We start from the raw sequence: 23,971 nt of genomic DNA, 5'->3' as shown, positions 1-23,971 counted from the left end.
AGTGTGGTAGGTGAAATAAACACTCATTGAACTATTGGTGTTTGTTTGCCTGTCAGTTTCAAATAATCACAAAGCAATTGCAGATCACAGATGGGTTTATTTCATAAATTGCACAAAGACTGACTTTTTCCACACAAGAATAATAAAGCCATGCTGTGGTATCTCCACCAAAATACAGCGGTCTCCTGGTTCTTAATGGTTAAAACCATGGTGTCAGTCTGAAGTCATTAAACCATTGTACAATGAAACAAGACTCTTAGACACTTAGACAAGAGATATGTATCAATTAATTACCTTTGGTACTCAAGCATGTTTCAAATAAATGGACTGACAGGCAGTTTTTACATTAGCATCCCATTGTCTTTCCATTTGTAATTCAAGCACCAACAGTTAACCAGGCATGGGTAAAATGTGTATTTCAAATGTTTTGAAACTCAGAATTTACTTCTGTAAATCCCTGAAAATCTTCAACAAAATATTACAAAATAAAATGTGCAATCAATGCAATGAAGAGTTTTATTCAAATTAGTCAAAATAGATGTTTCTTTTAAAAGTGCCAGTAATGTTCAGGAATTGGACAGGTGTTACAGATGTGCTTCAGATGAGCACAGAATCAGAACACTGCAGTCAGAGACAGAGAGAAAGAACAGAACAAACCTCCCACCGTCTTCAACAGCAAGGCAAAATCCTTCAGCCACAAAGCCAACCAACCAACCAGCCAGGAAGCAAAGTCCAGCACCATGAGATTACCCACCACTCCAACTCCAGAGATCCCCAACACTAAGCAGATTCCAACTCCAACAGAGAGCCCCAACACTACGCAGATTCCAACTCCAACAGAGACCCAAACACTTTGGGGACTGAGGGGTCAAAATTTCCAACACTTTATGCCCTTGAATCAGACCCTGCCCACACCTAACATTAACCCTACGCCCTATCCACCATTAACCCTACCCTCTAACCCATCCTATGCCCTCTCCTTTTTTCTCCACCTCTTTCCCCCTCTTTCAGGGGGGTAGAAATTTTTATGAATCTCAAACTGTGGATCCTGGTTGGTGGAATCACAATGTGTGGTTTCTGGTTGGTAGAATCACAGTGTGTGGTTTCTGGTTGGTGGAATCACAGTGTGTGGTTTCTGGTTGGTGGAATCTCAGACTGTGGATTCTGGTTGGTGGAATCACAGAGTGCAGTTTCTGGTTGGTGGAATCTCAGACTGTGGATTCTGGTTGGTGGAATCACAGAGTGCAGTTTCTGGTTGGTGGAATCTCAGACTGTGGATTCTGGTTGGTGGAATCATAGAGTGCAGTTTCTGGTTGGTGGAATCTCAGACTGGATTTCGGTTGGTGAAAACACTTTTCATGTCTCTCACTCTCTGCACTTGCCAGTTTGGCTGAGCTCAGAGGCTGAGCCTCAGCTGCACTGAGCTTTTCTCACTTCCTCCCTAATCCTTCACTTCCTGTCTTCTGCCTGGTGTCTGATGTCTGACCCTCCTCCTCAGGAATTCCTAAATCCTCTCAACTCCCCTCTCTCCCTCCCTCTTCAACCCCCCCATCCTCTTCTTCCCTCGATCCAGGTTTACCCTCAGAAACGTCCCTCGCTCTGCTACTCTTCATTCTTCTGGCTTTCCGAGTTCTCTGAGATCTCCAGTTGGACGCCCCCCTGATTAGCTCCACATTCCCACTCCCCTCCTCCTCTCCATACTGTCCCTCTTCCGCTGTCATCTGAACAACAGATCCCACCCCTTCTCTCTCACTCCTCTCTTTGAGAAAAATCTTTTGGAGTTTGATTGGTTTTGGGCCTTTCCAGATCTTCCCATAGCTTGATTCTCTACTGACCACACTTTTACTAGTGACCCCTTCCTCCTCTGCTCCAGTCGTTAACTGGCAATCCTCCTTCTCCACTTCCACATTTTTACCCAGAAATAAAGCTTTATCCAGCCTGCTAACATCCACCAGCTCTCCTCCTCCTTCCTCGGCTGGCCCTTCCACACTTTCAATTTCTACCTCATCATGTCCTCTGATATCAGCCTCTTTTTCTTGCTTGTTCTTTTTTTTTTCCCTGGAAAAGACTTTAGACAGTTCACCCACTTTCAGAACTTTGAATAATTTTTGTTTGTCTATTCTGTGATGTTGTTCTGTATCAGTCGTCCTGCCAGCTGTCTCTGTCTGTGACTCCGCCTCTCTGCCTGTGACTCCGCCTCCCAGTCTGTGATTCCATCTCTCAGTCTGTGACTTCGCCTGTCTCTCATCTCTCATTTCTGCCTGGTTCACACCTCCTGCCTCTGCTAAGGCTAACCCCAATTCCTCCTCTCCAACACCTCTTCTATCCCAGGAAAACACCTTAGCCAGTCCACCAAAAAATGATTTCCTTTGTTCCGTTTGACTGTGTCCCTCCTCTGCAGTGCTACCCCCCTCTGCCTTTTCTTTACCAACAGAAATGGATTTGGTAATTTGGTAAATTCCTTTTTCTTCCTTCTCCTCTTTTCTATCCTCCTCTTCCTGCCCCCCCTTTCCTTCCTGGGACATAGCCCTGGCTGATCTTCCTGGCAGTGGGAACTTCCAGTCTCTCCAGGAGTGCGCTGAGCATGTCCCCATGCCACCTAGTCCTCCAGCCAGCAGGGGGGGCTCACCTTCACAGCACGGGCACTTTTTCAGTTCAAAGGGGAATATGATGTCTTTGTCATTGCCACAGAACTCACATACAAATCCTTTTGCCTGGCACAGCTGTGGAAGACATAAATGGGAAAAGGTTATTGTTGTGTAGCAAAGGTAATATAAGTTTATGCAGTCTAGGATAAGTTATGTAGCTTGGATAGGAAATGGTCTAGGTCTACCTGCTATAAAAGGTTATCCCAGAACAGGGCTGCCCAAACCTCTTCCTGGAGATCTATCTCCCCAACTCAAATCAAATCATAACAAATCACTTTCATTTGTACTGCGCCTTTTACAGAAAAGTGTCACAAAGACGCTTAGCAGAAAAGAGCAAGAACCAGGCCTGAGCCCCCAAATAGCACAAGGTAAATAACAACCAGATGGGAAGAAATCTTAGTAAGAACCTGGGTAGAGGGGGAGCCCATCCTCCACTGGCTGGCCTGGTGTAAAACAGCGGTAGAATGGACGTAACAGAAATATGATAAGGGATCTAGAAATTTTCAATTCACTTCACCCAGTTCAGGAAATTAAGTTGAACTACTCTGCTGACAGGAAGCAAGAAGCAGATTCTGTCCTCACCTCACAGGCAGCCACATGCATGGAACCCAAGCGCAACAACTCTCGTAGCTGGGGGACCAGTTCTCCATGGCGCACAGCTCCAAGATCATTGAGGGAAAAGAGGTGTAGGTCCTCTGTCAGGTGATCCGGAAGAGAGTCAAACTCATCTAACACCCTGCAGCAATATCAGAGGGTTAGTGTACATGAGAGAGAGAGTGCACATGAAAGAGGGACAGTTCATATGAATGAGGGACAGTGCATGTGAGAGATGGAAAGTGCACGTGAGAGTGTCAGGATAGAGGTCTTACTCTTTCGCCAGTCGGCATGTCTTCAACATGTTCTTCATGTGGAAAAGCTGTACCCTCACAAGCTGAAGCAGGAAAAGAATTTTTGCACAAACCACTCAGTATTTTCCTACTGGCTGCCTCACAACACAGTCTTGCACAGTCTCACAGCACAGTCTCACACACTGTTCCACAATACAGCCACACACACAGGCTCACAGCGCAGTCACACACACAGTCTCACACACAGGCTGGTCACCAGCAGTAAAGATCCTGAGTCCAGGGCATGGATAACACCATATCACCATTTTAATGCCTCTAAAAAGATGTCTAAACAAAGGCAAAGCAATAAATTACCAGTGATTTAGCGAGCCTTTTCATTTACGAATTTCACTGAATTAGCAGACTGTCAGGTAAATGTAAACAGGATCTTCATAAGGCCAGCCAAAGGAGCAGACACACAGTACCCAAATACACCTGCCACACCTTGGCTACATACTGCATTTACTTTAACCCTTTCCATACCACTAACATTCCTGCAGATAACGGTGCATTATTGATAAGCATAACTGCACAGGATGTTTAGGAGCCCCAGGCTGATGTGTCTCAGGGCACAGAAGGGTTAGGGTCTGAAGGAGAGCCTCACCCGCACCACCTCCAGCCGTTTGACTCTCTTGTACAGGCTGCTGTTGATGTCAGCGAGGTTGAAGAGGGGGTCTGCTGCGATCTTACTCAGCAGGTCCCGGGCAAAGTTACTGACAGGATACCTGGTGAAATCCCACTTCCTGAGGACCCGTCCAGGTACCACCACCTGGGCATTCTCATGGCAGCACTGACAGAAATACCTGCCCAGGTACTCACAATAGCGCAGTCTCTTTATGTAACCTTTACAGAGACACAGAGGGAATCAGGATGATTAAAAAAACATCCAAAGATGTATAGGTAGCACTCACCAACTTAGAAAAAAACAGGACTGTTCCGTTTTTTCTAAGTTGGTGAGTGCTACCTATACATCTTTGGATGTTGTTTTTTTAAGTACATGTTTTTTGGTTTAGCACCACAGTAAGAGTTTTTTTTGGGAAGGCGCGTCCAACTCCTCCATTGGAATCAGGATGATCTTTCATACACTCAAACACTTTCACTGAAATCTACACATTTGTCTCTCTTACCTGGGTCAGTAGGGGTCCCACAGCCAGCACACAAGTACTTCTGCCTGGCCACAATCACCTTCCGCCTGAGAAAGAGGGGGGGGGGGGGTGAGCTTGGCCACAATCACCTTCCGCCTAAGAAAAAGGGGGGGGGGAGCGAGAAAACAGTGGGAGGGAGACAGAGTGGGAGATGGAGAGTGAAAGTGGAAGAGGGAGTGTATATTTGTGTAACTAGGATGGGTCAAATGCAGAGACAAATTACCCCACGGGGTTCAATAAAAGAATATATCTTATCTTGTCTGATAATCGAGAGGCTGTGTGTGAGTGTATATTTACATTTTAGGTATTTAGTTGCAGCTCTGATCCAGAGGGACTCATAATGAGTGCAAAGGAATAAAAGGTCCAGATCCATAAATAATAGTGATTAAGGAGCAGGGCAGTGGCTGGACCATAACACCCTGCTAACCAGTAATCCTCTCACTACAATTAACACGTGGAACAGAAGATAGAGAGGACTGGGGAGAATAGGGGAATATAGGGTAGATGGAGGGGGAATGTGGAATGTGGAAGAGAGGAATGGGATTCAGGATGGAGAAAGGGGGGCCAGCCCAAATCCAGTGGGCCCCAGGCTGACTCACTTGGGGGCGGGGTGGATGTTTAAGATGACCTCAGGTCGGGGCGGGGCCCACTCCTGATTCCCTCGCATGCGAATATGTAGTGTGCACACATCAGCACGCTCGCCATCGTCAGGGGTAACAGGCATGGAGTCTGAGATGGGCAGGAGCTGTGAAGGATGGGGGGACTGGTCAGACTGCCTAATCTGGGCACAGAGAGCGACCCCTACCATCTAGCACAGAGAGCGCCCCCTACCTACTAGCACAGAGAGCGCCCCCTACCTACTGGCACAGAGAGCGCCCCCTACCTACTGGTACAGAGAGCACCCCCTACCTACTGGCACACAGAGAGCGCCCCCTACCTACTGGCACAGAGAGCGCCCCCTACCTACTGGCACAGAGAGTGCCCCCTACCTACTGGCACAGAGAGTGACCCCCTACCTTCTGGTACAGAGAGTGACCCCCTACCTTCTGGTACAGAGAGTGACCCCTACCTTCTGGGGAGCATCATGCTCTGGAACCAGCCAGTCCAGATCAGGAGCAGCAGGCAGCTGCACCCCCTCAAACTGGCGCAGGAGCCCCATGGCCACAAACTGGGCAGAGTTGGACTGCAGGGAGGAAGAGCTGCAGGAGAGAAAACACCCCCACATCAGCACACTGCACAGCCAGCAGGTGGGATAGCTGGGGAAACCTGGGAACCCTCCGGAAGAGCACTGAGGCCTGTGGAGATTCACTGGCTTAAACGGCAGCATGATATGATGGCAGAACTAGACTCACATGGACTCAGAGCTCAGGGAGGACCTGCTGCTCAAGCACGTCATGTGGTGTTTGATGTCTGCACCTGGAAGGCAAAGGCAGGTAACTAACACACAGATCTAGTACAGCATCAGGCAGGTAACTAACACACAGATCTAGTACAGCATCAGGCAGGTAAGTAACATGATGAGAGCTAGTACAGCATCAGGCAGGTAAGTAACATGATGAGAGCTAGTACAGCAACAGGCAGGTAAATAACGCACTGAGAGCTAGTACAGCATCAGGCAGGTAAATAACGCACTGAGAGCTAGTACAGCATCAGGCAAGTAAGTAACACGCTGAGCGGTAGTACAGCATCAGGCAGGTAAGTAACACACCGAGAGGTAGTACAGCATCAGGCAGGTAAGTAACACACCGAGAGCTAGTACAGCAACAGGCAGGTAAGTAACATGCTGAAAGCTAGTACAGCAACAGGTAAGTAACATGCTGAGAGCTAGTACAGCATCAGGCAGGTAAGTAACATGATGAGAGCTAGTACAGCAACAGGCAGGTAAGTAACATGATGAGAGCTAGTACAGCATCAGGCAGGTAAATAACACGTCGAGAGCTAGTACAGCAACAGGCAGGTAAATAACACGCTGAGAGCTAGTACAGCAACAGGCAGGCAAGTAACGCGCTGAGAGCTAGTACAGCATCAGGCAAGTAAGTAACACACCGAGAGGTAGTACAGCATCAGGCAGGTAAGTAACACACAGAGAGGTAGTACAGCATCAGGCAGGTAAGTAACACACCGAGAGCTAGGACAGCAACAGGCAGGTAAGCAACATGCTGAAAGCTAGTACAGCAACAGGTAAGTAACATGCTGAGAGCTAGCATAGCATTAGGTACAGATCTTTTGAAATGCAACAAAGATCCCATAGTTTGCCTGTGGCCAGGGCCCCACCCCACTGCACTCTGACAGGCAGAAAGCCAACTAAGACATTAGACACACAGACCACAATGGCACTAGTTACGCCGGGATCAGTCTACACAATATTTTTGCCTTTCACGATGGTCACCATGTCAAATTAGGCAGTCATAATGCCATAAATGCTTGCCGTGTCTTGGTCGGAAGACTGGCAACAATACAAGTATGACCCCGACCAATCATCGTATGCTGTCTTTCACGACCTTCCACAAGTTCATAGGTCGTCGGTGAGGGTCAAGAAATGTCAATCATTATTATTATTATTATTATTATTCTGTAGCCATAATGACTTTGTACATTTTTTTAAAACAAAGTTTACAGAGAATAGCAAAAAAAAAAAAAGATAGCAAAATAGCAAGAAGAACAGCAAAGTATCTAGGGAATAGCAGAAGGGCTGTGTGTGATGCTGGCAGTCTCGTGTTCGGAAAACAAAAAGAAAAGAAAGAAAAATATATTGTGGACCCGTTCGCCAACATTTTTCTTTTAAATCGGTCATGGTACTCCCACGACGTAACGTCAGAAAGACAGGGGCATTGTCACTGCTCAATGGACCTTTCCTCTCTTTCGGAGGTCCACCTGACAGCAGCAGCATCCCTCTTTCTCTTCGCCATGTTTATTATGTGCACCAGAGAGCACTCTGTCATCCTATTGGCCAATGTCAAGGGACACGTCGTAGGAGTTGTCCAACTAGGCAGGAAAACAAACAATTCTGACATACTAGACTTTTCGTCAGGGTGTCCCAGATGCCACATCGCTGTTCTTCGATTATGTCACACTACAAGGGGTAAAGACGCCTGTTCGTCGTTCCCGACGTTCATATTCGGGCCCGACGCTGTAAATTTGTCGGCGACGACAAAATCGGGCTAAAATCGGGCAGTCTGATCCCAGCATTAGATAATGCACAGTGGGGTGGCCTCTCAGGCATGCATGGACAGACACTCACACACTTACACACATGCACCCTAGCCAACAACAGAGCTCTACCCTACAGCCTGCCATGTCTTCACACTCCATACAATCTGCACCAGCTGTATGCAAAGACGAGATGCCACCCCATCATCAAATGCAACAGTTTTCAGATTATAACTCCTTCATTTTCACACATTTGTACTGAACTCCCAAAATGAGTGCATGCAGTGTCCAATCACGGTGATGGGTGGGAGTCAAGGGTCGTACTGCAAGGTTATTCTAACCACGCCCCTTCCAGTTCTCTCTCTCTACCTGTCAGCTCACACTGCTCCGCCTCCTCAGCTGAACCCAGGTGCAACAGGTGCAAGGACTCCTGGGAGCTCGGCCCAGAACCCCCACTGTCTGTGGAAGGGAAGGCTGCAAGAAGGGAAGCTAAAATTCAAGCAAAACACAGACAATCCATAAAAAAAGCTGCAGGGAGGCGTGGCAGCAAACAGAGGAGTGAGGAGAGAGGAGGAGAGAACAGTAGTGCGGCGAGAAGGAGGAGAGAACAGAGGAGTGAGGAATGAGGAGGAGATAACAGGAGAGAACAGAGCAGTGAGGAGAGGAGGAGTGAGGAGCAGTGAGGAGGGAGGAGCAGTGGGGAGAGGGCAGAGCAGTGAGGAGAGAGGGAGGAGCAGCGAGGAGGGAGGAGCAGTGGGTAGAGCGGGAGGAGCAGTGAGGAGGAAGGGAGGAGCAGTGAGGAGCAGTGGGTAGAGCGGGAGGAGCAGCGAGGAGCAGTGGGTAGAGCGGGAGGAGCAGCGAGGAGCAGTGGGGAGAGCGGGAGGAGCAGCGAGGAGCAGTGGGGAGAGCGGGAGGAGCAGCGAGGAGCAGTGGGGAGAGTGGGAGGAGCAGCGGGGAGAGCGGGAGGAGCAGCGAGGAGCAGTGGGGAGAGCAGGAGGAGCTGTGAGGAGAGAGGGAGGAGCAGCGAGGAGCAGTGGGGAGAGCAGGAGGAGCTGTGAGGTGCGAGGAGCAGTGAGGAGGGAGGAGCAGTGGGGAGAGCGGGAGGAGCAGCGAGGAGCAGTGGGGAGAGCGGGAGGAGCAGTGAGGAGAGAGGAGGAGCAGTGAGGAGCAGTGGGGAGAGAGGGAGGAGCAGTGAGGAGAGGAGCAGCGAGGAGAGAGGGAGGAGCAGCGAGGAGAGAGGGAGGAGCAGTGAGGAGAGAGTGAGGAGCAGTGAGGAGAGAGTGAGGAGCAGTGAGGAGGGAGAAGCAGTGGGGAGAGAGAGTGGAGCAGCGAGGAGAGGGAGGAGCAGCGAGGAGCAGTGAGGAGAGAGGGAGGAGCAGCGAAGAGGGAGGAGCAGTGGGGAGAGGGCAGAGCAGTGAGGAGAGAGGGAGGAGCAGCGAGGAGGGAGGAGCAGTGGGTAGAGCGGGAGGAGCAGTGAGGAGGAAGGGAGGAGCAGTGGGTAGAGCGGGAGGAGCAGCGAGGAGCAGTGGGTAGAGCGGGAGGAGCAGCGAGGAGCAGTGGGGAGAGCGGGAGGAGCAGCGAGGAGCAGTGGGGAGAGCGGGAGGAGCAGCGAGGAGCAGTGGGGAGAGTGGGAGGAGCAGCGGGGAGAGCGGGAGGAGCAGCGAGGAGCAGTGGGGAGAGCAGGAGGAGCTGTGAGGAGAGAGGGAGGAGCAGCGAGGAGCAGTGGGGAGAGCAGGAGGAGCTGTGAGGTGCGAGGAGCAGTGAGGAGGGAGGAGCAGTGGGGAGAGCGGGAGGAGCAGCGAGGAGCAGTGGGGAGAGCGGGAGGAGCAGTGAGGAGAGAGGAGGAGCAGTGAGGAGCAGTGGGGAGAGAGGGAGGAGCAGTGAGGAGAGGAGCAGCGAGGAGAGAGGGAGGAGCAGCGAGGAGAGAGGGAGGAGCAGCGAGGAGAGAGGGAGGAGCAGTGAGGAGAGAGTGAGGAGCAGTGAGGAGGGAGAAGCAGTGGGGAGAGAGAGTGGAGCAGCGAGGAGAGGGAGGAGCAGCGAGGAGCAGTGAGGAGAGAGGGAGGAGCAGCGAGGAGCAGTGGGGAGAGCGGGAGGAGCAGCGAGGAGCAGCGGGGAGAGCGGGAGGAGCAGCGAGGAGCAGTGGGGAGAGCAGGAGGAGCTGTGAGGTGCGAGGAGCAGTGAGGAGGGAGGAGCAGTGGGGAGAGCGGGAGGAGCAGCGAGGAGCAGTGGGGAGAGCGGGAGGAGCAGTGAGGAGAGGAGGAGCAGTGAGGAGCAGTGGGGAGAGAGGGAGGAGCAGTGAGGAGAGGAGCAGCGAGGAGAGAGGGAGGAGCAGTGAGGAGAGGGAGGAGCAGCGAGGAGCGAGGGAGGAGCAGCGAGGAGCGAGGGAGGAGCAGTGAGGAGCAGTGAGGAGAGCGGAGCAGTAAGGAGGGAGAGAGGAGCAGCGAGGAGAGAGCGAGGAGCAGCGAGGAGAGAGCGAGGAGCAGCAAGGAGCAGTGAGGAGAGAAGAGCAGTGAGGAGAGTGAGGAGCAGCGAGGAGCAGTGAGGAGAGAGTGAGGAGCAGCGAGGAGCAGTGAGGAGAGAGTGAGGAGCAGCGAGGAGCAGTGAGGAGAGAGTGAGGAGCAGCAAGGAGCAGTGAGGAGAGAGTGAGGAGCAGTGGGGAGAGAGGGAGGAGCAGCGAAGTAGCGAGGAGCAGCGAGAACAGAGGGAGGAGCAGTGAGGAGAGAGGAGCAGTGAGGAGAGAGGGAGGAGCAGCAAGGAGCAGTGAGGAGAGAGGAGCAGTGAGGAGAGAGGGAGGAGCAGCAAGGAGCAGTGAGGAGAGAGGAGCAGTGAGGAGCAGTGAGGAGGGAGGAGCAGTGGGGAGAGAGAGAGGAGCAGCGAGGAGAGGGAGAAGCAGCGAGGAGCAGTGAGGAGAGCGGATCAGTGAGGAGCAGCGAAGAGCAGTGAGGAGCAGTGAGGAGAGAGGGAGAAGCAGGCAGGAGCAGCGAGGAGAGAGGGAGGAGCAGCGAGGAGAGAGGGAGAAGCAGCGAGGAGAGAGGGAGAAGCAGCGAGGAGAGAGGGAGAAGCAGCGAGGAGAGAGGGAGGAGCAGCGAGGAGCAGTGAGGAGAGAGGGAGGAGCAGTGGGGAGAGAGGGAGAAGCAGCGAGGAGCAGTGAGGAGAGCGGATCAGTGAGGAGCAGTGAGGAGAGAGGGAGGAGCAGTGGGGAGAGAGGGAGGAGCAGCGAGGAGCAGTGAGGAGAGAGCGAGGAGCAGTGAGGAGAGAGCGAGGAGCAGTGAGGAGAGAGGGAGGAGCAGCAAGGAGCAGTGAGGAGAGAGGAGCAGTGAGGAGAGTGAGGAGCAGCGAGGAGCAGTGAGGAGGGAGGAGCACTGGGGAGAGGGAGAAGCAGCGAGGAGCAGTGAGGAGAGTGGATCAGTGAGGAGCAGCGAGGAGCAGTGAGGAGAGAGGGAGAAGCAGGTAGGAGCCGCGAGGAGAGAGGGAGGTGCAGTGAGGAGAGAGGGAGGAGCAGCGAGGAGAAGCGAGGAGAGGGAGGAGCAGCGAGGAGAGAGGGAGGAGCAGCAAGGAGCAGCGAGGAGAGAGGGAGGAGCAGCGAGGAGAGAGGGAGGAGCAGCGAGGAGAGAGGGAGGAGCAGCGAGGAGAGAGGGAGAAGCAGCGAGGAGCAGAGAGGAGAGGGAGCAGCAGCGAGGAGCAGTGAGGAGAGAGGGAGGAGCAGTGGGGAGAGCGGGAGGAGCAGCGAGGAGCAGTGAGGAGAGAGAGGAGGAGCAGAGCGGAGCAGTGAGGAGAGAGAGGAGGAGCGGAGCGGAGCAGTGAGGAGAGAGAGGAGGAGCGGAGCAGTGAGGAGAGCGGGAGTTCAGAAGGCATGTGGGGGACGAGTGATGTGCTCACCGTGGTGCATCTGTGTGTGGGGCTGCAGCTGCTGGATCCCGCAGTCACAGTCCTCATCTTCTGCATCTTCCTCATCTCTCTCATCTTCCTCACCTTCATCCAGGCTGCATTTCAGCAGCTCAATGGCGGCGATCAGCGATTCAGAGATGCTGAAGTGGGCATTCTCCTGGTTTAGGATCACAGCACGGTCACACAACACAGTCTCACAGCGCACTCACACAGCGCAGTCACACGCACTCACACAGCGCAGTCACACACACTGTCTCACAGTGCAGTTACACTGTGTAACTCAGTAACCCGGTCCTACACATTGACAGCAAGGCAGTAAGGGTCCATGTAGGACTTGGGTGCCCCAGAAGTAGGACCTGGATGCTGTGGCCTGAACTCTTCTAGGCCTTTGTGCTGTGGCCACACCCTCACACCACCCCAGGTTCCGTCCCTCACCTTCTCTAGGTCTGCACAGCTGCCAAAGTCCAGCTCTGACAGGTAGCTGAGGAGGCTCTGTCCTTCCAGCGGCCTACAGAACATGGCATCCGACATTCTGCTGCTCAGCGAGCCTTCTATACACACTCACACAGACACACACACACACACGCACACACAAAGACAGAACAGACACAAGCATGCGCGCACACACACAGACACACACACACACACGCACACGCATGCACAGACAGACACACACACAAGCATGCACACACACACACGCACACGCACACGCACAAAGACGACACACACACAGACAAGCACACCAGTCATTACATTCTTTTATAACCTAAAATGTCAAAAAAAAAAAAAGTTCGATTCCCGGGTAGGACACTGTCATTGTACCCTTGAGCAAGGTACTTAACTTGCATTGCTTCAGTATCCAGCTGTGTAAATGGATGCAATGTCAATGCTATATAAAAATGTTGTGTAGATAAGCCTGAGTTCATCACTGCGCATTGAGACTCACCCGAGTTCACCACTGTTCACCGAGACTCACCTGAGTTCACTGCACACTGAGACTCACCTGAGGTCATCACTGCGCACTGAGACTCACCTGAGGTCATCACTGCGCACTGAGACTCACCTGAGGTCATCACTGCGCACTGAGACTCACCTGAGGTCATCACTGCGCACCGAGACTCACCTGAGGTCATCACTGCGCACCGAGACTCACCTGAGTTCACTGCGCACAGAGACTCACCTGAGTTCACTGCGCACCGAGACTCACCTGAGTTCACTGCACACTGAGACTCACCTGAATTCACTGCGCACTGAGACTCACCTGAGGTCATCACTGCGCACTGAGACTCACCTGAGTTCATCACTGCGCACCGAGACTCACCTGAGTTCACTGCGCACAGAGACTCACCTGAGTTCACTGCACACAGAGACTCACCTGAGTTCACTGCACACTGAGACTCACCTGAGGTCATCACTGCGCACCGAGACTCACCTGAGTTCACTGCGCACCGAGACTCACCTGAATTCACTGCGCACAGAGACTCACCTGAGTTCACTGCGCACCGAGACTCACCTGAGTTCACTGCGCACCGAGACTCACCTGAGTTCACTGCGCACCGAGACTCACCTGAGTTCACTGCGCACCGAGACTCACCTGAATTCACTGCGCACTGAGACTCACCTGAGGTCATCACTGCGCACTGAGACTCACCTGAGGTCATGGACAGCAAGCTGGTACTGATATCGCTGTTCTGGGAAAAGGGTCCATAGTGTTGTTTCACACTACACACCTCTGCAGCTGCTTCTAAGAAAAACACGCAAGATTAACTACCATTGAGTACATAAAAAAGCTTAGAGGAAATGTTACTTGAAAAAACGTTCCCAACATGAAGCCTAGGTTATTTGAAAACATCGATAAGTGCAAAATACACTTAAAAATAATTAAATTAAATTAAAGGTCAATTACTCCTACAAATATACTGTGTATTTATGCAGTAGTGAATGGGTGTAATAATGTGTGTGTGTTATAATTCATTTACGTATTTCATAAATATTAACAGGACCACTGAACTGCAGAATGAGTACAAATGTTTATAAGCCCACTGTCATATAAAATTAACTATCATGCACAGGGGATCCTGCACAGAGAAATCATGCAGTTACAAATAGAGGGAGTGAATGAAGCACCAGAGCTGCAGTTCCAACCTGCCACAGAATTCTGCATTGTAACGGTGATGCTCCTGTGTGCCAACCCGCCCAGCAGCCAGAGGGCGGCAGAGAGCTCATTCAGGAGTGAAGGGTTATTAGTGCAAGAGCCGGGCTAGAGCCACACAGAGGAAACAAAGACACACCCTTCACCAACAGAAAGACACAAGCTCTTCAACAAACAGGAAACCATGCAGACAGGATATTCCCTTTACCATATCACCATTTTCAAACACACACATGCACACAGACACCCGAACACACAGACAATCTAACACACACACAGCACAGCTCACCGTTGCTGTGCTTCTGTGTGCCTGTGTCAGACACAGAGCGGGTGTGACCCCTGTGGCTCTGTCCAGACCCGCTTTGGCCTTCAGAGTAGGAGGCGCTACGTGGGCGGGGCGGGGCTGTGAGGCTCTGTGGGGGTGGGGCTTTGTGCTGTCTGCGGGCCGTGTTGCGAGGGGACTTCTGCCCCCGGTGGCCCAGGTTGCTGATGGACAGGTACTTTAGCCCGTCATTCAGATCACGGTCAGCAGGGTCCCCTGGGTCCCCGGTGTCCTCCACAGGGGATATGGGCTCAGTCAGCCAGATCTGGGGTACGGCTGATTTTCTAGGGGTCTCCTGCTCCCCACCCCCAAACTCCCAGGGAGCCCCATTTGTCCCACCTGAGAGAGAGCCGTCTGTGCACAGGTAAGAGAACATGGTCAGTGCACAGGTAAGACAACACAGTCAGTCACTGCACAGATGAGAACACAGTCAGTCACTGAACAGGTAAGAGAATACAGACAGTCACTGCACAGGTAAGAGAACACATTCTCTGTGAACATAACTCACTCACTCACACAAATGCACACACACACAGGCTCACAAACACACACAGAAGCACACACAACACAGAGAGATGAGTGTAAGGTTGGAAGGGAAACTTCATACCCAACACACAGAGAGATGAGTGTGGGGTTGGGAGGGAAACTTAATTCCAAACACAAAGAGAGATGAGTGAGGCTGGGAGGGTAACTTCATTCCAAACAGAGAGATGAGTGAGGCTGGGAGAGTAACTTCATACCTGACCCACAGAGAGATAAGTGAGGCTGGGAGAGTAACTTCATACCTGACACACACACAGATGAGGCAGAAGATAGCTGGGGGGCCCCGGGAAACAGACACAGGCTCTTCAACAGGCCCAACGCTGCCCCCCTCAGGTGAGACAGCTGCAAGAGACAGGGAGCACATCCCCCCTCAGCACTTTAACAGCGAGCACATGCTCACCTATAATGATAAACTGGCTATTTACCATGCTCTAGATAAATACTACACACAGGCATGTTTACAATACTGAACAGACTACTCACAGGCAAATTAATTTTTTATAATAAAAGTCTCAAACTTTGGTGCACACAGCCAAGCACAGGCTCAGTCTGGCTGAAACACTAACACTACTACACACAGGCATGTTCAGCCTCAGTCTGGCTGAAACACTAACACTGCTGTACACAGGCATGTTTAGGCTCAGTCTGGCCGGGAGCAAGCTCCCACAGAAATCAACACTTTTCCAAATTCATTGAACAACCTAATTTGAAAAATTTTCAGGAACAAGTAAATACAAATTATTGTGGATAAGGACACTGCTGTAGAAGGCTGGATGGATCTGCTAAGCAAGATTTGAAACTGCGAAACAGAGGAGGATAGAGAAAGATGGTGAGAGGGAGAGGGGGGTAGAGAAAGATGGCGAGAGGGAGAGAGAAAAGGAGAGAAAGAGAGGGAGGTGACAGCTGCAGAGTATGGTGTCGACCCTAAGCGTGTCCACGAGGGCCAGCAGCCCAGGATCCTTCTGTTCCACGGCCTCCAGGCACTGCAGCATGAGAGAGACATGCAGTTCACTGAGCACAAAGGCCTCGTCTGAGAGAGGGAGAGGGAGAGAGAGAGAGAGAGAGAGAGAGAGAGAGAGAGGGAGGGGGAGGGGGAGAGAGACAGGTTAGGGTTAGGGGGACACTCCAGACACTACAGCATGAGACATGCAGCTCACTGAGCACAAATGCCTCGTCTGAGAGAGGGAGAGAGAAAAGGAGAGGGGGAGATGGGTAGAGGGAGAGAGGGGGAAAGACAGGGAGAGGGGGAGAGACAGAGAGAGGGGAGAAAGAGAGGGAGAGCAGAGATGGAGAGAGGAGTAGAGAGGGTGAGGGAGAGAAAGAGAGGGGGAGAAAGCACAATTTTTTTGCCGCCACAATAAAGAGCCCAAAGAAATATTTAATCTTCAGAAAGCCGATGTGAACAGCCAGAGAGACACACAGCACCACTTACAACACAGTGCGTGCTGAACATGGGAAAGGGTGCCTAATCCAGCATGTGTACACAGAATCAACAAGCTGCTGAATACATATGACACACAGATACACATTGAGCAGTCCTGGCAAGGCAGTGCTTAGTGTGACTGCACAGGCCTTACCGCTGTAGTACTAGCGTGTGTGTGTGTGTGTGTGTGAGACTGCGCAGGCCTTACTGCTGTAGTACTAGCATGTGTGTGTGACTGCGCAGGCCTTACCGCTGTAGTACTAGCGTGTGTGTGTGTGTGTGTGTGCGTGTGTATGACTGCGCAGGCCTTACCGCTGTAGTACTAGTGTGTGTGTGTGACTGCGCAGGCCTTACCGCTGTAGAACTTGCGCGCGTGTGTGTGTGTGACTGCGCAGGCCTTACCGCTGTAGTACTAGCGCGTGTGTGTGTGTGTGTGTGTGTGTGTGTGTGTGTGACTGCGCAGGCCTTACCGCTGTAGTACTTGCGTGTGTGGGACTGATGGCACAGCAGAGGTCGTAGCTGCGCAGACAGACAGTGCTCCTGCAGGCTGTGCAGAAGCCAACGCTGAGCCTTGTATGCCTCCCCAGAGCTCTGGACCCCAGAGGCCAGCACTGGCTCCAACTGGCTGAACTGCAGACAGAGAAGAGAGCTCTTACTCTCTCCTGTTGATAAAATAAGACTCATGCATACAAGCCAAGGTTAGGGTTTGCCCATCTGTACCTGTATGCCTTCCATTCTGAAATAGTTCGAGGAGGAGCGTGTGTTTCTGGATACACTGGCTTCTCCAGCTTTCTTTAGTCTTACTAACTGCCCAAGTGCTGCAGCTCTGAGCCACATCAGTTCTGCATCCAGCAGCTTGGACTGGATGAGCATGGAGAGCTTGGTCAGTGCAGGAAGCCCTGCTAGCCTCACACACAGCAGGACTACTGCTAGTATCAAAGCCCCTTAAATGTGTTTGAACAGATGCAGAGAATAATCACAGATCTTAGAGACTTGCACATCCTTCAAACGACCTGGATCATATGATGTGTAGTCCAATCGTGCTGGACAGTGTTGTCGTTTATATCTTTTCCAAAGTAGCTGTAACTGAAGGAGGGGCAAACTGTCAGTCATAGAGAGGGGCGGGGCTATATCAAAGAACTCAGAAAGCTCCTTTCTGCTGAGCGTCAGAGAGACTAAAAGTGGCTGTTGTTCTGAACAGCAGTTCACGTGAAGGATGTGGAAGTATTAAGACTAACAGACACACTAAGGAAAGCTTAAAGTTGAAACATCACTGGGGTTCAGAGGAGATGGGGATGGAAAAGGCCGGTTACTGGTCTGGAGCTGTTGCCATGGTACCTGCTCAACATGAAAGGCCAGGTGGGGACTGATGTAGCGCACACACCAAACGAAGCGCCAGTAATCTTTCTGTTTGCAGCACACCTGTAACACAAAATGAGCACCATGCCATTAACCTGCTACCATATCCCCACAACTACTAACGGAGTCTCCAATGCCCATATCCTGACCTCACGCTAAACCTAGCCCTAAACACTGAACCTGCCCATGACCCCTAATCCCGACCTGCTCCTGCTTCAGGCCGTGGCTCAGGATGTTGTTCATGTCCTTGTGCAGCTGCTGCAGTCCGCCATAGTGGGACCACACGTTGGGGTTGTTTGTGGACAGCAGCCCCTCCACCGTTGTCTTGAGGCTCGACAGCAGCTTCCAGTGTTCCTGCCTGGGAGAAGCAGTCAATCAGAGAGAGGAGAGTAATGAACATATTACAGAATAGGGAGAGCTACAGACCAGACAGACGCTCCTGAATTGCTCAACTGTAGTAATAAAACAGTAAAGTGTACTCCATAATGGGTGGAGCTATAGTAAATTGCCAATCACCGACTTGTTGGAATGATTCAAAGGGCTTGTCCCTCCACAGAAAACACAATAACTGGCTAAAATCAGTAAGTGACTGATAGCATAGGATAGTCTGAGTGGATGTGACCCAGCAAATAACCTGGGCCCAGGAGTTCAAAAGTGATCTGATCAGACTATCGGATTGCATTAAATCCTGCAAATGGGTAGTTCAAAACCAAAAAACAGGATTGGGATCACTTTGGAATTGGATCAGATCAGGCAATCAAATCCTAGCTTTAATCTGGATCAAATCTTCAAAATGCGTAGTTCAAAACTTTAACATACGATTGGGATCATTTTGATCCAAAAAAAAAAAATCAGGATTACCTTGATCCCAGTAGAAGGGTGGATTTAGAGTGGATTACCAGAACAAAATATAGTATATATTTCATTCCAAAATACATTTTAATACAAAAAAATATGGTAGCTTTTGTAAATTAAAATACATTGTTGTAGGCTCAATGGTTGCAAACATTTTATTTACTTTTTTCTTTCATATTTACAGTGGCCTCTAGCCTACCTCTCAGAACAGTGCATTCAACCAACTAATGAGTTTATCAAAATACAAGCCTGTTTTGCTTTAATTTTTACAAACAAACCTCTTATGGCTTTTAAATCAAATACAAAAATGTTAGCACTTGCAAACTGATAGTCCTTGTGTCAAGAGCTGTCAAAGCTAAAAGATAGTTTTAGATGTAAAAAGAAAAGGCTGTTTACATTTGTAGGGCCATAAAAATGTACACTCAAAAAGTTACATATTGCACCTTTAAAGCCCCCCAAATATTATATATAATTTGAAGGTTAGAAAATCATAATCTCTCAGTAATGTCCCAGTGCTTTAAAGCATTGATAATCAGGATCTGGTAATCTTGAAGTCTGAATCTGGATCAGGGTGATCCTATCCTGAATTGGGGCGACATAGCTCAGGAGGTAAGACCGACTGTCTGGCAGTCGGAGGGTTGCCGGTTCAAACCCTGCCCTGGGCGTGTCAAAGTGTCCTTGAGCAAGACACCTAACCCCTAAGTGCTCTGGCGAATGAGAGGCATCAATTGTAAAGTGCTTTGGATAAAAGCGCTAGCCTATATAAATGCAGTCCATTTACCATTTGAATTGCTTTGAAATACCAGGACAAAATCTGGCTGAGTTGTCTGATCCTGGATCACAAAATACGGGATTTCAAAATCTGATCGGATCTGATTTAGATAAAAAGTTTTGAACTCCTGGGCCCTGGGGACAGCAAGACAGACACCACACTACAAAAACTAAATTTGGTAATGGAGGGGAGACACAGCCACATGTCCACTGAAGCGCTGAACCCTGAAGTCCCGTGCCCTTGAATGTCACCTCTCTATAGAACTAACGACTTTTCGATCCAGGCCTCCCAAAAACAAAAAAATGAATAATAAAAATAAAAACCACGAACAGACACGTTCTGTTACTGAGTCTGTGATTTCCTCTTTTTTGTTCAAGTCGGCAGTGAGTTGGGAAACTTTGTTTGGTAAATGTACCTGAGACACGCACAACACAAACATTCCGTATCAGACAATGAGAGCAATTACACCAAATAGAAGTTTCAATACTGCGTGAACAAATAATTGGCTTTTCGTAGACTGAAAAAGTAAAAACAATCGCGTGCTGTTTGTATACAAAACGGGAAACTATACGAACGCATTAACTCGCCTAACCGGCAAGTCGGGCCATCACAACCCAAAACAAGCAAAGACGTAACGTCGTAGCTCTAGCTACAAGCTACAATGATAGGTTTTTATTAATATTAACCTAACCCTCTTATTTTTAAATGAATTATGCTGTACTCTTATGATTCAATAATATCCTAGAGTATAAATATGGCAAAGCACATTTAAATGTATTCATTTTGTTAGCCAAGTTGTAAGACTGTTAATGGTTAACTTGGACATACTCTCCTCTTTTAGCTCTCAGGCTGCTCATAATCGAGATAGATAACCAGAATCACTGCGGACCACGAGTAATTTGGGGAAAACCAGCAACAATGCAACCATGCTGTCGGTTTTATGCAAACACCGCTAAATTTAGCATTTGGCCACTTAGCACACAGTAACAACACAAGTTTGAATCTGCAGATATCCGCACTGTTATGTCTGAAACTAAGTAGTTCTTAGCTAGCTAGTCAAACTGTGACACTTCATATGCGCACGCTTCCTAGCTAATGCCTGTAACATCGAGTCGAAAAACTAGGCTAATACGGCACGAACACAGGTTCCACTCGACTCACCTGCGCACACTGTCCTCTGCCTCTATAATCTCCATGATCAATGTAGCAGCAGGGAACTCCAGATCACCTTCCCCTGTTGGTTCTTTAACAGGGATTATATGAACGGAACAAAGCTGACTTTGTATTCCACTTTGGTCACGCCACGATTATAGGCTCCAACTATGCGGTGAGGTTCAGGTTCTCTAACATCTCGGCTCCTGTCAGTGTCAAGACTGGACAGAGTAGCAGACTTCCTGTAGTATACTGTGGATAGGCAAGTACAGGCTAAGATATTAAGAGAAGATTTGCCATTCCATAGTGCAAACAACCTTTAAAATGACTGGGCGAGATAGGGCAAACTTTAACGTCCTACTTTATTTGGCTCTAAAGCATTTGATCTTTATTCCCCCATGTTCTAGAAAGTACCGAGTACAAATAATCACAGCTGCATTACGGTGTAGTTCATGGAGCTGATGATTAGCAATCAACACAAACAAACACTATAGCCTATCTTTAAAAGAGTAATAAATATTTTCTTTTAACAATATGTTTGTGCTGTCCCTTCTGTGTTCGTCCGACACCCATTGTGTACTTTAAGTGCATAATCTATTCATTGTTAAGGAATAGACTAATGCGCTCTGTGAAGTTATTTACCATCATTTTATACGCCAGAACAGGCAAGCAACATAAGCATCGCTCCTCACACTGAATCACTTCTACGACTGAGCAAGAACACGACAATAATAGACTTGCCACTAAAAATAAATAAAGGGCGAAACGCCAAAGAGTAGTTTTTTTTTTTTTTTTGCACTTACTGTGCTTCGAGCGCCCCCTCTTTTCCCCACGGCGCACAGGCAGGACTGCCACCGTGGGCTATGCATGGCAAATTGTGGTCACTCACGGACGTTCAGTCGGACGCATTCGCAGGTGGTGCCAGCTAAAACGTGTCTGCGAAAGCGAGTTGCGCCGTGGGTCTGGGCGGTTCCGTGCGTGTTAATCTTACCATTTGAAGACAATGATTTGAACAAAGTTTGAATGATGACAAAGTGCCAAATTACAAAAAGTGCCTTATGCAAGACATTTAAATGAATATGAAACTGCTGGTGAATACATACAGAAAGCATATTCCTCCAGAAGGGATGTTTATACTTGGTTGTCAAGTTCATTTTACAACACATCCAAGTACTTGTATATCTGAAATTTAAAATAAATTCTGATTGCAAAATAAATACTGTACATACATACACACATGTAGAATATTTAATCATCCCCATAGGGACATTTCCCTAGCAGCATGTAACATTCACATTTACAAACATTTATACCAAGTAACATACAATCATTAATACTACAGAAAAGCCAGGCAGAAAAATACAGATCAAATTAGACATATTGAGGCCTATTAAATACATATTGAATCTTACAAACCTATCCACAATTGTTGTACCCATCAATGTACTGTATGCTTGTAAGTTTTAGTTGTTTTAAACATGTGCACTTGTATATACAGGTATGTCCACCGTTTTTTTTCTTCTGATGTTTTTATTAGCGGATGTACCTAAATGTCCAATGGAGGATTCATGATGACGTAATCAGGCAGGAAAAAGGAAGGAAAAAATGAAAAATCCTCCAAGTTTGGGGCTTTTAATGTGAGGACGTGTTAAGTATTTTGTGAATTCTGTCTGCTAAAATGGGGTCAAATGGTACAGAAATGAATGTTTTATAGGTTGAGAGTGTGGTCATTGTGGTGATTTCTGTGGAGAACCCTTGGTGTTGTGTAGGTATGGGGCATGCCGCCCTGCCAAGGTGTAACTTGGCAGGGTGGCATACCTGCCATCCAAATTTTACAATTGCAAATGTACAAGAGCTTGTGCATTTCGTAAAATTAGCTTGAGAAGCATGTATGAACATATTCATTCTAGAGTGTGCATAAACTGTTTAAACATTCATTTTAATGATGTCTTCTTCAATGAGGTTAAGCATGAATCCTAATTTTAAAAATAAAATTAAAAAGAAACCCTAGGTCATGCTCAACCATAACCAACAACAAGAGTAGGTTTTACCTACAGTAAACAGTACTGAGTTTTAGGAATTTTGTGATTAATAATGTGTTTTTATGGAAAATACATAAGGCTATATAGTCTTATGTCCAAAATGGGTCTAAAGTGGCACCTATTCAAAAATGCCTTTTTTTGTACTGATGGATGGGAAATCATGTTTATAATACAGCTGCGGTGAAATGAATGAATTGTGTTTTAAGAATTATATGATCAATAAATGTGTTTATGGAAAATGACAAAATACATCAAATTTTATAGCGCATTTCACAGCATTTGTCACAATATGCTTCACAGACAACCCTGGCCTAAACCCCCACAGGAGCAACAGTGGCCAGGATAAACTCCCTGTGGCAGATGGGAAGAAACCTCAGAAGGAACCAGGCTCAAGGGGGAAACTCATCCTCTTCTGGTCGGCTCAGGATGTTGATTGGTGACCAACATGGTCAGTCAGTCAATGTTTAGTGTTCATAATGCGGCTCAGATGATGGGTGGGGCTGGGTGGGGGGGGGGGGGGGGTCTCAAAATTCGGAGAAAGAGCCCCGCCGGCAGCATGGGGAATAAAGTAGAAATGGCAGTTAGGGAATTTGCAATAAAGCAGGCAGTGGGTAAGGTTACAGTGGTATGAATTGGGGAATTACAATTACAACAGGGGCTCTGCCAGGAATAGTCTGTGGCTGCATAGCTACTAGGACAGGGATGGAGAGCCCATGCTGCCATGAGGGGGAACAACCATACTCGCCTATTAAAGAGCCAGCCCATGTAACGTGGGGTCACAGCTGATTGACAGGTGACAGGAGGAAAGGATGCCACTCCACAATTCTCTATGACTACAGGCTTCTCCCACCCTGTCTCCAGACTATAACTGATAAGCCTGAGCATAAAGGTGCGTTTTCTAGATTTAAATATTGAGACTGTGTCCAACTCCCTTATAAATTTGGAAGCATGTTACACAGTAGTGGGACTCTGTAGGAGAAAGCCTTTTAGGTTTTTAGAAATTCTTGGGACTACCAAGTAGCCTGCGTTTTGAGAATGGAGTGACCTTGTGAGCAGATTAGGTAGGAGCAGGTTAGTTATGTACACTTGTGTACGTCCATGCAGAGCTTCAAGGTTCAGGAGCAAAACCTTGAAATATATCCTGCAATTAGCCAGGTAGCCAGAGGCGATGCTAGCACTGGAGTAATGTGCTCACACTTCTTAGTTCTGGTCAACATATGAGTAGCTGCATTCTGCACAAGCTGGAGACTCTTTAATGAGTTATTAGGGCAGCCAGATAGCAGGGAAATACAGTAATCTAGCCTAGACATAACAAAAGCATGAATCAATTTCTCTGCGTCCCCCACTGACAAGAAATGCCCGATTTTAGCTATGTTGCATAACTGAAAGAAAGCAATTCTGGATTTGTGTTTTATACGAATGTCAAAAGTTAAATCAGGATCAATGGTAACACCAAGGTCTTTAATAACCATATTTGGTTCAGCCAAACAACCATCACAGTTTAGGATAAGAGTAGACATTTTCTCCCTTAATATTTTGGGATCTAAAACCAACATTTTGGTCATATTCGAGTTCAGGAGCAGAAAATTAGAAAGCATCCAAACATTGATATCCTCAATACAGGCCTCTATCT

At 48.8% G+C, this 23,971-nt stretch overlaps 1 protein-coding gene across 9 annotated transcripts; it reads right to left on the bottom strand.

Annotated features, from left to right (window-relative positions):
• Positions 1 to 57: 57 nt before the first annotated feature.
• LOC118224512 (run domain Beclin-1-interacting and cysteine-rich domain-containing protein-like) lies at positions 58 to 21,238 on the bottom strand. 9 transcript variants are annotated; one of them, XM_035411984.1, is made up of 20 exons: positions 21,100 to 21,238; positions 20,306 to 20,548; positions 17,722 to 17,875; positions 17,497 to 17,580; positions 16,629 to 16,788; positions 15,659 to 15,765; positions 14,978 to 15,077; positions 14,160 to 14,546; positions 13,370 to 13,462; positions 12,154 to 12,269; positions 11,710 to 11,875; positions 8,200 to 8,319; positions 6,033 to 6,096; positions 5,750 to 5,879; positions 5,280 to 5,425; positions 4,663 to 4,727; positions 4,140 to 4,378; positions 3,518 to 3,579; positions 3,231 to 3,384; positions 58 to 2,723 (listed from the first exon to the last, which is right to left on the bottom strand). In XM_035411984.1, the coding sequence occupies exons 2-20, from the start codon at positions 20,338 to 20,340 to the stop codon at positions 1,515 to 1,517; spliced, it is 3,591 nt and encodes a 1,196-aa protein (XP_035267875.1). In that variant the 5' UTR covers positions 20,341 to 20,548; positions 21,100 to 21,238; the 3' UTR covers positions 58 to 1,514. The 9 variants fall into 9 exon arrangements, with proteins under 9 accessions (XP_035267875.1, XP_035267876.1, XP_035267878.1 ...); XM_035411985.1 differs by having other exon boundaries at positions 20,306 to 20,387; XM_035411987.1 differs by lacking the exon at positions 21,100 to 21,238 and having other exon boundaries at positions 13,370 to 13,456; positions 20,306 to 21,046.
• Positions 21,239 to 23,971: the final 2,733 nt, after the last annotated feature.

The sequence above is a fragment of the Anguilla anguilla genome, chromosome 4 (assembly GCF_013347855.1).
Source record: "Anguilla anguilla isolate fAngAng1 chromosome 4, fAngAng1.pri, whole genome shotgun sequence".
Lineage (NCBI taxonomy): Eukaryota > Metazoa > Chordata > Actinopteri > Anguilliformes > Anguillidae > Anguilla > Anguilla anguilla.
This window is presented reverse-complemented; position numbering and strand designations above follow the sequence as displayed.